General features: G+C 36.0%; 1 protein-coding gene across 1 annotated transcript in view; it reads left to right on the top strand.

The window, feature by feature from the left end:
• Window positions 1-15,817, top strand: part of TRHDE (thyrotropin-releasing hormone degrading enzyme) — a 446,185-nt gene that overhangs the window by 320,472 nt on the left and 109,896 nt on the right. The window contains 1 exon segment of the mRNA XM_010840948.1: window positions 727-792. Coding sequence (XP_010839250.1) covers window positions 727-792 — 66 coding nt within the window.

Consider the following 15,817-nt stretch of genomic DNA (forward strand, 5'->3'; position numbering starts at 1 on the left):
ATATAATATTGACAGCTAACACTTCTATCATGGTTACTAATTTTTAAACCCCGTTTGAATTGCCTTGCATTCAGTAATGTATTCAAATTTCAGGAAAACCATATAAATGTGGACTATTATTGCCTGTACTTTTCAAGTGAGAAAAGGGAGGGACTTAAGGGCCAAATACTTTTGCTGAGTAAACATGGAGGGTAATGCCAGCATCAGGATTTGAATCCAAGAAATCTGATTCCCTGGCACTTCCTACTCTCCACTTCTATAGCTAAATGATTCTTGAATGAGCCGGAGATACAGTATGTAGCTATGTTACTTCAAAGCTATATTTCAGTATGATTATTTATAAGATGGGTGTACCTCCTTTACTAGATTATGAACCTGTGAGTACAAGAACCTTGTTTTATTAACTTTGTCATATATGGTGCTCAGTAAAATTTCTAGTATTCCTGAATTACAACTTATTATTGCTCTGAGATATTTTATCCAAGAGACTTCTACTTCAAAATCATCAGTTTTAGATCCATAAAACTTTTAGATTGACCAAACAAAAAATGCAATTGTAACCTATAATTGAAGTATTGCATTCATAATTCTCTTATTTCTTAACTATTTTTAGGAATAAAATAGCATGAATGAAGACTATTTTTGACTGATATAGAATAATTTTAGAATCATGTTACTTGGTTGAAACTTTTTTCTTTTCTTTTTTAAAAATACTCTTTCTTACAGGGTGCTGCTTTAATTAGAATGCTGGCTAATTTTATGGGCCATTCAGTATTTCAAAGGGGTTTGCAAGTAAGTAAAATGTTTTCTATTTTTGTTTACATTTTTCCTTATTCTTGTGTTTATTTAAAGATATTTCACAGCTTGGGAAATTGCTAATACAAAATTGCTGAATTTTATGGGAAACCATAAGGTAAGTAAGGTAAGCAGTGCCTTACCATACGACAAATGAAAATGGTAGATAAGATTCTGTATTAACCCACAAAACTAGAAAGGTTATATCATTTAGAATCTCTTTAATATGCATTTTAAAATTGAAGTAATTTTCAAATATAGCAGATCCTAAATAGTCTATATATGATTTCACAAAAGTCTGTTTCCCTTTTCTTCCATTTAAAAGTTTATATAAAATGAAAGCAAATTATGTTAGCCTTGGAATTATGCATTGTTTGAGAAATTCTTAACACTTTTTCAGATATGTGCCTTTTATGTTGTTTGCTGTTTTAGTGTTGATATACAGAGATTGTTATTTGTTCCAAATATATTAAAGTGTTTTTGTTTTATTAGGAAATACAGTTCTTTAAATAAAGAAGGAAAAAAGAAACAGTTTTATTATAATACATTTACAGTATGAAACATGTAATCTAGGAGTAGATTCTTAGAAAACGAAGATTCTTAAATTCTTGAAAGCAAACACAAATATAGAAAAATAGAATTTTTATTCCATTGAATCTGTTGGAGTAAATCATGTTCCTAGCAGCTGTGATTGATGAATTATTTATGATGCATTCTGCTACTTAGAAGTGTCCTTTAAAGTAAATTGATGTTCACCTGAAATACAATTATGCTAAGACAGAGAGAGCAATCAATCTTATCTTTCTCAGTAAGCTTTTCATTTTGAAATTTAAATAAACTACATATGGGATCAGGTCATGTTTTAGTAGTCTAATTCTATCTTTACCTAAAATAAACTAAATGATAAAATACAAAACAAGAGTTCAAGTATGTTATGACAAAGCTATAAATACTTAACACAAGAGAAAAAAATATATATAAATTCCTTGAAGAATAATTTTCCTTAGAAGATATTTTTACCAAATTGTTCCAGCTGAGGTTGGAGTTACTTTAATCAGCTCTTTCCATTAAGGCAACCTTTGGAATCGCTGAATTCCACTGAATCTGTTTGCCAAGTACTAAAGTCTCTATTCTGATCACATAGTTAGGAAAATCTTTTTTTTTCCTCTGTGAGTGACCTCCATGAATATCAACTATCTGGAGAAACGTCCTTCCTTATCCCCACTCCTTTGTTTTTCCCACTGAAGTTGTAGCATGACAGTATAGTTCCAGAAAATAGCTGAGCTTTCATAAGATTTCCACAAATTGAATTTAATTTCCTGGGTAGCAAGCTGATGTGAAATCACTTTCTGTATACAATTTTTATTTAATTTTATTTTTTTCTCATTTGTGTGTTTAGATTTGCTTGGAAGATTGAATAATGATACTTATGTTATCTGGAAAGGATTTTTTTTTTTTTTGCAATGTTTTTCTTTTTCTTATACTTTCTGTGGTATGCAAAATAGATCAATTTTGAATACAGCCTTTTCTACTGACCTATTCTGTCCAGTTTTATCTGTAACAGTTAGACTCTACCCTCTAACTCCCATGATATTAAACTTTCATGTGAAGCCGGTATTAATGTGTGCCTTTATGCTGTGGTACTCGATTTGGTTAATTTTCAACGAGGGACTCTGTGTTTGTCAACATTGCATTTCGTTTGCCTGTGACATCTCATTGATCAGATAGATCTTTATCCTTCAGTACTTTCCTTGCCGCTTTATTTATACTCATCACTCAAACTGATTTAGTGTATCATCAGCAGTTTGGATTAGTTTACAGTAGATTCCTGTGTCTAGGTGATAAATTATCATCTGTTGTGCATGAAGATGCATGGGATATGGTTTGAAAATGACCTCCTGAACAGACACTTCATGTCACGGTGCTGAGTGGTCACGGAGTTGATATTAATATATTTCCCATCCACAAGCCTCTGGGGAATCTTGGTTTACATGTTGCTGAAAGAGCTAATCTAGACTGTCAGTGCTTATCTCTGCTGGAAAATCTATTAATTGTTTTCATATTAACAATGGCTATTTCTATGTTGACAAGTGGAAGTTTATATTTGCACACAGACCCAGGGTTAGATTTACAAGTGTAGGCATCCTAAATTGCAAATAGTATTTTTTAAATATATTCTCCTCCCCGCCGCATCCCACCATCCTTCTCTTCCTTTCTTCTTCTCTCCCTCCATATTTCCTTTTTTTTAAAGTATTTGGACCTTAGCCCTGATATTCCATACCTGAACAATATTATAATGGTGGTTTCTTTTAAAACTTGGTTTCTCTTAAATCTTTTAGTCCTTGTGATTCATCTTAAGCTCTTTTGGGAACAAGGAAAATGTTTTTTTACATTCACAAATAAATAAAACAATATATTTACACAATATAAATTTAAAATATAATAAAAACACATAATAACATTATATAATAGATATAAAGTACAATGTAATATTTATATAATAAATATAATAAAATAATATAAAGGTAGATGAGTTCACATGTTTATATTTAACTTAGCAAGTACCTGAGTATTGATTCAGCTACATATTTCTTAACTTTTATAATATTTTGTATTGGACAACATATTTCAAGTTTGAACTTATACACACATCCCTCAGTAGAAAGGGACTCCAGAGACTTTTTCAGAAAAGTTTTGTTTCTAGTATCCATATAATCCATTCAATCAGCTATCTGAATGTCTGGTAAACGGTTTCATACTGAATAATCACAACTTTCCTTGGTCTGATCTTCTTGATTTTTTGGTCTAATTCCCTTATTTCTTGAATGTTGTGTGATCATTAAATGTTAAATTTTGCATAATTTTTAAAATAAGTTGCCTCAAAAGTTCTTTTAGTATGTAATAGACAGAACACACATTCTGTCTATTTAGACTGTAATAGATAGTGTAGGGCTTCTCAGGTGGCTCATTGAATAAAGAATCCATCCACAATGCAGGAGACCACCTGCAATGTAGGAGACTGCCTGCAATGCAGGAAACCCAGGTTCCATCCCTGGGTCAGGAAGATCCCCTGAACAAGGAAATGGCAACTCACTCCAGTATTCTTGCCTGGGAAATCCTATGGACAGGGGACTCTGGCAGGCTACAGTCCATTAGAGTTGGACATGACTGAAGCGACTGAGCACCGTTAATAAGTCAGTTTCCATTTTGTTTCGATGGTTAAATTGAAAGTCAAATAGAGCAAATGAAGTGTGAACCTTTGTGGATTATGTATGCCACTTGTAAATAATACATTGTTTCAAACACAGAAATATTTATATTTTTGCAAGTTCTGTATAGCTACTGTTCTTCCATAGTAGATTACCCAAAACGTTTGCTGGAATATTTTGGGACACAAGAGGCAATGGAATAAGTAGGGAGAAACATTTCTTATTCTTTTTTTAAACTTTTTATTTTGTGTTGGGGTATAACTGATTAACAGTGTTGTGATAGTTTCAGGTGGACAGCGAAGGGACTCAGCCACGCATATATTTCTCCCCTGAACACCCCTCCCATTCAGGCTTCCAAATAACATTGAGCAGAGTTCCATGTGCTAAACAGTAAGTCCTTGTCAGTTATCCATTTTAAATATAGTAGTGTGTACACGTCCATCCCAAACTTCCTAACTATTCCTTCCCCCCATGTTTTCTTCCTGACAACCATTATTCTTGTTCCTAATTAATGATGGGCTTTCTGCTAGTCACTAAGTTCTTTCTGACCTCTGACTTCATAGTTATTAAATGCAAGAGTAGAATTAAAAATTAGATTTTTTCCATCTTATTAATGCATTTTACTAGTTAGAAAATTTGGGTTTGATACTTTAGGACAACTGTTTCAATTGAATGGGAGAATTTAACTAGCGTCCCTGAATCTTCAGTTAATCATCTGCATAGTGAGACTATATGGCTTTGACCCTGTTGGGAGAGTTAGTGGAGTAGAAGTCAGGAAAACCACTGCTAGATTTCGAAATTTTGGTATCACAGAGAAAACACCCACACATTCAGTGTAGTTCTAGTCAGGTTTTGGGAGAGCGTGGAATCAGATGTGTTTGTTAATTCACCACTTTAACCCAGAGCCCTGGAGCCTCTCTTCAGTTGCCTTCAGCACATTGTGTTCTGAGGATCTTAGTTCACCTCATGCTCAGCCTCTATTACTGCAAGAATCACTGAATCTTTCTGAAATGCTCACATCTTTAAGTTCCTAGGTTTCTTAAAGTTTAAGTACACATAGTAATTTGTGCCCATTTGTACAATGTACATATGATCAATAAATTTGGATCTACTTCTTCTACCTTGTTTTTATAATTTAAGCTTCCACAGCTCAAATCCGCATTCTTACCTAAGTGCTCTAGACTTATTTTTAAGTAAATCATTCAGAGAAGGGTTCTTTTAGATAGAATTGTTTCACATGACTTTGACCTTTCTTAGTTGATTTTTACTTGTGTTCATCTCCCTAGTTACATTTTTTTTTTATAATTTTTCTTTGAGTTTTTAGAAATAAAAGAATAAAGGTGTAATTTTAATTTTGACATTCTCAGATAACATTGACTCAGTAGCTATTAAAAATAATTAGTACATACTACTACTGTTTTTTTCTTTTCTTTTTTTCAAACAAAACAATATCGCTTTAATGATTTGAACCTGGCAGTACCGTTCTTTACATTGTTAAGAGGCAACACCAGGGAACTAAAATTATAAAGAAAGATCACTGTTAAACATGATATAAACTCACTTCAAAATCCGTCAGAGAGTGAGTCACCCTCCTGCTCATCCAATGAAAGTAATTCAATATCATTTAAAATATGGTTGAATAAAGAAAGATTTCTTTTGATTAGTATTTAACTGCTCTTTTCCATAAGGTAACCTACAAAAAGATGTTTGGCTCCAATTATCAGGGTGGAAATTGCTTATGCAAATCAATGTAAGGCAATGAGGTGTGGATAAGAACTAAATATCATTATTATTGGTTGTGCTCATAAAATTCTGATAGCCTAAAGGTAATGACAGCACAAAGCTATAGGGGTTATCAGTAGCAACAACATACTCAATAACCAGGGTTCCATGAGAAGCTACATGTGTACACAGGATTTTTATTTGAAAACTGAAAGCTTATGTTTGTGAGACAGTGGTTTGCTCCCCTGCATGTAAGTTTTTAGATAAATGGGAAGTCAGAAAATAACAGAGGAACAGAGACAGTGTGTGTCAAAGTGAATTTGCTTTCTGAAGAGATAGTATTGTGTTTTTAATCAGGTGGTAGCTGAATGATGCTTCAATAAAACTGAGTGACCATAGGCAGGTTCTGTTCACATTTCTCCCTGTCTCACTTAAATCACTGCAGTTTTAGGTTTGCTATAGGTAGAAAGGTTGATTAACTCTTCATGGTAATGTTTTGTCATCATTTAATACTGTATGATAATGATACTATCATTGATCATGTTTAGTCATTGGATTTGACCTAATTAGCATTTAGCTTATTAAAGACCAACTACAAAGCTAAATTCACTGAGTATGCTATAGAGAAAAAAATATTAATTTTAAGGAAAGATTCTATGAATTTGAGAATATAGAATACTATTTCTAATAAAAAGAGTACTTTAAAAACATAAATAGCAAAGACTATTCATATTTCTTAATCAGAGAAAAATAACTTCTATTCATCAGTTTTAATTAATTTGCTTATATACAGCTACTGATTGAATTCTTATCATTTTGCCTCTGAAATAAATGTTGTTAGTTGACTGCTGTGACTATACAGCGTTAACTAAAAAGCCTTCATTGGTAGTGACATTTATCTTTATTTGTTTATCCCACAAGCATTTACCCAGATTAATGGGGGGTCTTAGAAATTTAGTCTTACTGGTTTCTTTTACCTGTTAGTCAAGAGCTCAAGATATATTCATTCTGTGAAAGTGTTAGTCACTCAGTCATGTCCGACTCTTTGCGACCCCATGGACTGTAGCCCACCAGGCTTTTCTGTCAATGGAATTCTCCAGGAAAGAATACTGGAGTGGGTTGTCATTCACTTCTCCAGCAGATCTTCCCAACCCAGGTATTGAACCTGGGTGTCCTGCTTTGCAGGCAGATTCTTTACCATCTGAGCCACCAGGGAAGCCCTATCTTCATTTTAACTAATAGGGTTCATACTGTAAAATGATGTTTTTGATAACTTTATTTAAAATACATTTGTGAAACGATTTGACATATTAGACTGATGTATGACATATATATGTGTGTGTGTGTATATATATATGTTGGTCTATGTAAATATGTAAATATGCACATACTGGGATATGTATACCTATCTACAAACACTCTCTCCTTGTAAACATTACCATTTGGTTATATTACTAGTTCAGAGGTACAACAAACTTGCCTTAGAGGCATTTTCCTCTAACCTAATTAGCTCTTGCATCAGCAGTTTTCTTTCGTTTCCTTTTTTATTTTTTCTCTTATATTATGTTCTATTTTCAGAATGTTCATGTAATAGCCTAGAACTATATATTTGGCAATATTAAAAGCTTTGATGCTAAAAAAAACCCTCCCAGGTTGGGAAGATTTTTTTTTAACTCCTATTTTAATAATTGCTAGATGATTCTAGTACATAGTTTAGTAGTAGTAATATGGCATAGATGTACATAATAATTTTATTTATTTTTTCCTAGTTGACAAGCATTTACATTGCTTTCCAATACTGGTAAAATAAATAACACTGAAATAATTTTAAATTATAGATTTACCAATTGTATTTTGATTTTCTTTTAATCTATATTTTTGGAAACATACTACCAATTTTTTCTTCTCAGATACATAATTTAGAAAGAAAGTTTGAAAGTTCTATTTTTATAATACACTAAGCAGACAACATTGTGTCTTATTTTCAAAATAAATTTCTCACCAATTTAATAAGTAAAAAATTGCTATTTCAGTGTATGTATTTTTATCACAAATGAGATTGAGAACTTTTCATATGTATTCTCTTGTCTTTCACTGTTACCACTTACTTTTATATGACATATTTATCCATGTGTCTATCTGTTTAAAAAATTAGTTTTCCTTTTTTAAAGTTAAAACTATTCATAAATAGTTATAGAAATAATGAACTGTAATATACAAATTCTTTTTCCTCTTTGATATTTAAATGTCAAAATTAAGTTGTGAAAAGCCGTATGTCAAAAATAAGTGGCTTAAGAGTGCTATAAAAACCTATCCTAAGTTATGTGTTTGGAACCTATCTTACTTATCAAACTTACCAAAAGTTATGTGTTTGGAACCTATCTTACTTATCAAACTTATCAAAATTCCATGTTGATCTACCTCTATATTTCTGTCTATGGAAGAGAAGGCTCTGTGTTAGTATGTCACACAAAGAAATGGGGATTTCCGTGTGTCATCCTGCATCTTACTCCTTTTGCAATCAGTCTCTTGTATTCACTTTTTCACTTCTGCTCAAAGTCTGTCTCTATGACTATGTTACAGATCATTTCCCGCTTAAGAGCAGTAACTCATTTTAGTGTCAAGAACTTTCCTTTGTGCTAATAAACCAAACTGTGATTTCTCTTCCTGCCTCTCTTTATATCCACGTAGTTCACCCATCAGATATGTGCAGTCACTCTTTTATTCCACACATACTGCATGGCCACACAATGTCAGACACCATGATATGTACCAAGTATTTAAATATTCAGGGTATGCTACACACAACAGATATGCCCCCTGATCTCATGAATCATATTTTTGGACAAGATTGATGCTAAAAAGGAAAAAGGCAAATACAGATATGTTTCCGAAGTGTGATAAATACTAGGTAGGAAAAAAATAGGATGTTGTGACAGAACATATAAGATGGATGGGTCAGGCAACTTTAGACTCAGTTTTTAGAAAATCCTTCTTGAGAAGAAAGCATGTGTCCTGAGGTCTGAAGGATGAGAAAGGGGGTTGGGGGAGATCATTCTGGGAAGATGGAAGGGCTTGCACAAAGGGCTGAGGGAGGAAAAGAAAGGAGCTAGTGTAGATGAACAGAGTTAGTCAGGACAAGAGATAGAACAGGAGCTAATTATGCAATGCCAAAGTGCACTGTGCTTAAGAAGGTTGGGTTTTATTCTGACTGCAGTGGGAGGTGATTCACCAATTTTAAAACTGGGATGCAACCTGGTTCTATTTATACTTAAAATAATTATTTGGCTAATTATAGTAATACATTTGGACTGGGGCAATCAGTATACCGGTAGGGGAATCAGGTAATAAAAATTAGGAAGATGGTTTAATATCTGGGTGAGAGATGGCAAAGGCTTAAAGAGTGACTAGATATATAGAGACATAGATAGATTCAGTGTTTTTTGAAGGTAGGATGAAATGAACCTAGGGATAGATTGGCTGAAGAGTGTGGTAGGAGAGATCCACAAGAGTGTGGTATGAGAGGAAGAAAAGGCACCTAAGAATGATTCTGAAGTTTCTGGGTTGGAAGCCTGAAACTTGGTCCTTAAGCGCTACATTGTTGGAAGTGGAAGGAAGAGAAGGTGCTAGTAAAAGAGGCTGTATCAAGGTAAGTGTCAGTCGCTCAGTCATGTTCAACTCTTTGCGACCCCATGGACTGTAGCCCCCCGCTAGGATCCTCTGTCCATGGGATTTTCCAGGCAAGGATACTGGAGTGTGTTGCCATGCCTTCTCCAGGGGATCTTCCCGACCCAGGGATCGAACCCAGGTCTCCTGCATCGCAGGCAGATTCTTCACCATCTGAGTCACCGGTAGGAAGAATAAAGAGGCAGGCAGAATGCCAGTGATATGCTGTCACTCATGTCAAGAAAAAAAGCATATTTCAAGAATAAGAAAGTGACCAAGGAGGTTAAATGCAGCTGAGAGGTGGAATAAAATAAAGACTAAAAAGTGTTCCTTTTGGCAGTTTGCATATTTAATGACTTTAGTGGACTGTGTTAAAGGGTGGTAAGGGTGGGAAATGTCTAAGAAGAGACAGTGTATTTAGGATAAAATTTTTTAAATTTGCCAAGGAAGGAGATCAGAAAAACAGAGGAGGTAGTTAGAGGGCAAAGGAGAGTTTTTGTTTTTTTTTTTTAATTTTATTTTCTTTTTAAACTTTACATAATTGTATTAGTTTTGCCAAATATCAAAATGAATCCGCCACAGGTATATATGTGTTCCCCATCCTGAACCCTCCTCCCTCCTCCCTCCCCATACCATCCCTCTGGGTCATCCCAGTGCACGAGCCCCAAGCATCCAGTATCGTGCATCGAACCTGGACTGGCATCTCGTTTCATACATGATATTTTACATGTTTCAATGCCATTCTCCCAAATCTTCCCACCCTCTCCCTCTCCCACAGAGTCCATAAGACTGTTCTATACATCAGTGTCTCTTTTGCTGTCTCGTACACAGGGTTATTATTACCATCTTTCTAAATTCCATATATATGCATTAGTATACTGTATTGGTGTTTTTCCTTCTGGCTTACTTCACTCTGTATAATAGGCTTCAGTTTCATCCACCTTATTAGAACTGATTCAAATGTATTCTTTTTAATGGCTGAGTAATACTCCATTGTTTTTTTGTTTTAAAGATGGGAGACAGGTGTGCTAGTTTTAGGCTGGTAGAGAAGGAGTCAGGACAGAAGTTGATAGCACTGGAGAAGAAAAAGATAACAGGGGCTTTGGTTATTGAGACAGTACAAAGGCAGTCTGTAAGAGAGACACTTCCAGGACATTTGGAGATTTGGAAATCAGAAAATAAGGGAGTTGATTTTCTGATGAATTCTATTTGTTTATTTATGTCACACCGTGAGGCTTGTGGAACTTTAGTTCCATAACCGGGGGTCAAACCCAGCCCACAGCAGTGAAAGCACCGAGTCCTAACGACTGGACCACCAAGGAATCCCAAAATCTGTGTTTTAGTGTTCTGTGAGGCAAGGTCACTAGCTGAAAGGGAGGTCATGCTGCGTGGTAGCGAGGTCTGAAGACTGACAACTGGGATGCATAGGCAGTCACGGCTGCCTGGTAGTCCTGAGTGCCTATTTGAGTTTGGCGATTATGAATTTATAATAATACTCAACTGCTCAAATTGCATCATTTTTCTCCTGTGATGTTAAGCTATACTTGTGCAAGTTTTTAAGAAGCAAATACTTGAGTTTGTCCGGGATTGGGATTGTTGCCAGCTAGTCTAATTGCAAAACAGAGCTGCAAAGGAGATGAGGCTATCTGCTAGAAACTGATTCAGATACAACTATAACAGAAGCTGAATAACCAGGGAGACAAAACCAGGAAGGATCTGAGAGGTAACTCTCTATCTAGGTAACAGTGTCAACAGTATTATTTATATAATATAATATATCGTTCATATCAGTATATGTGATTTTAACATTTAATAAAAGGCATCCCCATGCTTCTGAGCCTACGGGAAATTTAATCTGTCCTTAGGGAATTGCCCTTAGTCACTCCCACTAACAGGAGAATGTTCTAGGGAGCTTTGTCAGTCCAGAACACATGGTGAAGAGCCCTGTGTTCACATCCACCCTGACAAGCGGTCGTGGAAGTTTCAGGGAAGAGTTGAGACAGTGTTATTGCTTGAGTGTTTGGTATGAATCTTGTTCAAGCCTTGCCTTTCTGGTGCCTGCAGGTTAGTGTCCTTGGCACTTTGCTGCTCACCTAGGTGTGGCTGTTTCGTGCTGAGGAGCTAACTAGTGACTGCCCCGCCCTCTCATCAGTGGTCTCGGCACCTCAGAAGACCTCTGTGAAAAGCAGACTTTTAGAGTCCAGGCCTCTTTCTTTCCTCAGACTGGGGTACGGGAGGTTTCTAAGCTTTTCTCACATATAAAGAAACCTTGATCTCAATCTTTTTCTTGCAGTTTTACTTTTTTCAAACTAAAAATAAGATTCCTCTGAGCACTTTCCTCTTACAGGTTAGTCCATTTAATTTCCCTACCTTGGTTCTCTAGAACATTTTGACTTCTCTTGGAGACAAGGTTGAAGAAGATGTTGACTCTAGACTATTTTTCCCCTTGAGCTTGATCTTAAAATAACTAGTTTCTCAGCTTCTTTGGGTGGCAGACTTTTTTTTTTTTCCCCTAAGTGCTTTACTTGTTTTATTTCATTTTCTATGCACACTGTTCTCAAGTAAGTACTATATTATCTACTTTTCCCAGTTGAAGAAATTAAGGCTTAGAGAAATTAGATATCTTACCCAAGATCACACGGCTGTTAAAGATTGGCTTGAATTCTTAGTTTTCCTGAATATGCACATCATAATCTCTTTCTCAATTGAGTTTCATTTTCTTCTCAGTGACTCACCAGCGCTGAGTAAGAAAACTCCATATACATGGCTTGCAGTCAGTGGGCATCTTGATTTACAAAAGGCAGTGTATTTTTACCAGCCAGGATGTATTGTATCTATTGTGTGAGCTTGCTGTGGTCAAAACCCTTTACCCGGGCCTTTGAAAAAAGGAATTCACAAACTTCAGTTTTACCTAGATTCACTTTATGTCTCAGTAATACTTCAAGCTAGCAGTAGAAGTGAGAGGGGGGGATATTTGAGTACCCAGAATACCCGTATAGACTTACATTCACACTACTTTGCTGACGGGTGTAAGACCCTGTCAGGTTGTTCTGGAATGGGAGTACAAATTCAGCAGCGGCAATATTGCCTCTCTGGTGATGTTCCTGCGTGTTGGGGCATGAATGGTATGGTCTAAAATTGCTAAATAAGAGATATGTGAAAACAGAACTGAATTGAGAACATGCCACTGTCTATAATTTAAGACAAACAAACAAAACATCTTTCATGGGCTAGCAGGTTGTTTTGATGTAAAATTTTCTGGCATATTCACAACTTTAAGAAAGAATACTGATGTTTACAAAATTTATACTCATTAGGTGGCATAAGGGATTTTTAAAAGCGTAAAATGCCTTTTTGTTCCTCCAGAAATATGAGTACTTCTGTAACTAAGCAACTTCTGAAAGTTAATTTAAGTTAAGCACACATTTAAAAAATCAAACTGGTCTGCAAACAATGATATAACTGACTTTTCAACTATTATTGCTCTAGCTGTTCAAACAACATTCCTTCTGAAATTCCATTTCTTTTTCATTGTATCTTGTAGTCAGAAACTGCTGTACCTCAAAATGTTTGATAATGGTTTCTATTTTTACTGAGTTTCCTCTTGGAAACTGTTGTAATTTAATAACAAACATTTCATAATTATTTATACCTTTCTATCGTGTTCTTATTTAATAGAATTAAAATACAAGCATGCTGTTATTTTACATAATGCCTTTTCAATACTTTGCTACTCACTTTTACTTAATTTCATAATGTCCAGCCAGTCTTCATGTATTAACCAAACTATTATTTTGAGCTGCAGCCGAGCTTTCTTGTGATTCAGTTGGTCATCTGTCACTGTTTCAGTCTCTTATTTCTGTTTCTCAAGGTCAGGGAATGCAGAAGCGTCCTCTGAAATGCATGGCCCGACTTCAAATGGTTTTTTAAAAAATAATTTATTTTTTACTGAAGGATAATTGCTTTACAGAATTTTGTTGTTTTCTGTCAAACCTCAACATGAATCAGCTGTAGGTATACATATATGTCCTCCCTGTTGACCCTCCCTCTCATCTCCCACCCCATCCCACCCCTCTAGGTTGATACAGAGCCCCTGTTTGAGTTTCCTGAGCCATACAGCAAATTCCTGTTGGCTATCTATTTTACGTATAGTAATGTAAGTTTCCATGTTACTCTTTGCATACATCTCACCCCCTCCTCCCCTCTCCCCATGTCCGTAAGTCTATCCTCTATGTCTGTTTCTCCATTGCTGCTCTGTAGATAAATTCTTCAGTACCATTTTTCTAGATTCCATTTATATGCATTAGATTATGATATTTATCTTTCTCTTTCTGACTTACTTCACTCTGAATATTAGGTTCTAGGATCATCCACCTCATTAGAACGGACTCAAGTGCACTCCTTTTTGTGGCTGAATAATATTCCATTGTGTATATATACCACAACTTCTTTATCCATTCATCTGTTGATGGGCATCTAGGTTGCTTCCATGTTTCAGCTATTGTGAACAGTGCTGCAATGAACAATGGATACATGTTTCTCTTTCAATTTTGGTTTCCTCAGGGTATATGCCTAGGAGTGGGATTAATGGGTCATATGGTGGGTTTATTCTTAGCTTTTAAAGGAATCTCCATATGGTCTTCCATAGTGGCTGTATCAATTTATATTCCCACCAACAATGCAAGGGCATTCCCTTTTCTCCACACCCCCTCCAGCATTTATTGTTTGTAGACTTTTCAATGATGGACATTCTGACTGGTGTGAGGTGATATCGCATTGTGGTTTTGATTTGCATTTCTCTAATAATGAGTGATGTTGAGCATCTTTTCACATGTTTGTCAGCCATCTGTATGTCTTCTTTGGAGAAATGTCTGTTTAGGTCTTTTCCTCACTTTCTGATTGGGTTGTTTGTTTTTCTGGTATTGAGTTGTATGAGCTGCTTGTATATTTTGGAAATTAATCCTTTGTCAGTTGTTTCATTTGCTATTATTTTCTCCCATTCTGAGGGTTGTCTTTTCACCTTGCTTATAGTTTCCTTTGCTGTGAAACAGCTTTTCAGTTTAATCAGGTCCTGCTTGCTTATTTTGCTTTTATTTTCATTACTCTAGGAGGTGGATCATAGAGGATCTTGCTTTGATTTATGTCATTGAGTGTCCAGAGAAAGCCTTTGACAAAATTTGCACCCATTTATGATTAAAACTCTTCAGAAAATGGGATAGAAGGAACTTACCTCAACATAGTAAAGGCCATATATGATAAGCCTATAGCAAACATTATTCTCAATGATGAAAAACTGAATGCATTCTGCCTAAGATCAGGAACAAGACAAGGGTGTCCACTTTCAGTGCTATTATTCAAGATAGTTCTGGAAGTCCTGGCTACAACAATCAGAGAAGAAAAAGAAATAAAAGGAATCCAGATTGGAAAAGAAGAAGTAAAGCTCTCACTGTTTGCAGATGACAGTTTCGATCCCTGGGTCAGGAAGATCCCCTGAATAAGGAAATGGCAACCCACTCCAGTATTCTTATGTGGAGAATTCCATGGACAGTATAGTTCAGTATAGTATGGGGTTGCAAAGAGTTGGACATGACTTAGTGACTAACACTTCAGGCCAGTCGTTGGACTCATTGGGAAGGCTGGAGAATCAGGCTTACAAAACAGATCATCGTAACTAAGAAAGCATCACAGGGGCTTCCCAGGTGGCACTAGTGGTAAAGCACTCAGTGCAAGAGACAGAAGAGATATGGGTTCAATCCCTCAGTTGCAAAGATTCCCCTGGAGGAGGGCATGGCGACCCACTCCAGTATTCTTGCCTGGAGAATCTCTGTGGACAGAGGAGCCGGGCAGGCTACAGTCCATGGACTCACAAAGAGTTAAGCGTGACTGAAGCAACTCAGCTCACATGCATGCAAGGAAGACTCAGAAATGAAGAAACGTAGCCACGGTCATGTCGTAAGGCTGGTTGGTGCAGTTGCTGCCATTAGCATAGCTGTTCCTGGGCCCTCAGTGTCACCGTCACAGGCAATGTGATTGCAGCTCTTCCTGCTCCTGTGCTTTGATCCTGTAGGAGTCACTGCCCTGGGATGAAGTGTCCACTTGTGTCCATGCTTTAGCTGCCAGGGAGAGTGGAGAGGAGAGAATTTCATCCCTTCCATTTCTAAGCGAGAGAGCCCTCACTTCCCTGTAAGATTACGTGATGAGTTATTACCCTCATATAAAAGTGGTATTTTAAATGCTGGAAAGACAGAGGAATGACAAATGCCCACTACAAATATTTTGAGCTACAATTATTCTTAATAGAAAGGAACAATATTTCAAACCCTTGCTTTAAACTTCCTGACACATAGAAAAACCAATGCCCAATTTACCTGGCATTGCCCAGATGGTTCTTACAAGTAGATGGGATCCTGCCTCCCAACGTCACT

This window comes from Bison bison, unplaced genomic scaffold (genome assembly GCF_000754665.1).
Source record: "Bison bison bison isolate TAMUID 2011002044 unplaced genomic scaffold, Bison_UMD1.0 scf7180017864151, whole genome shotgun sequence".
In the NCBI taxonomy this organism is placed as follows: domain Eukaryota; kingdom Metazoa; phylum Chordata; class Mammalia; order Artiodactyla; family Bovidae; genus Bison; species Bison bison.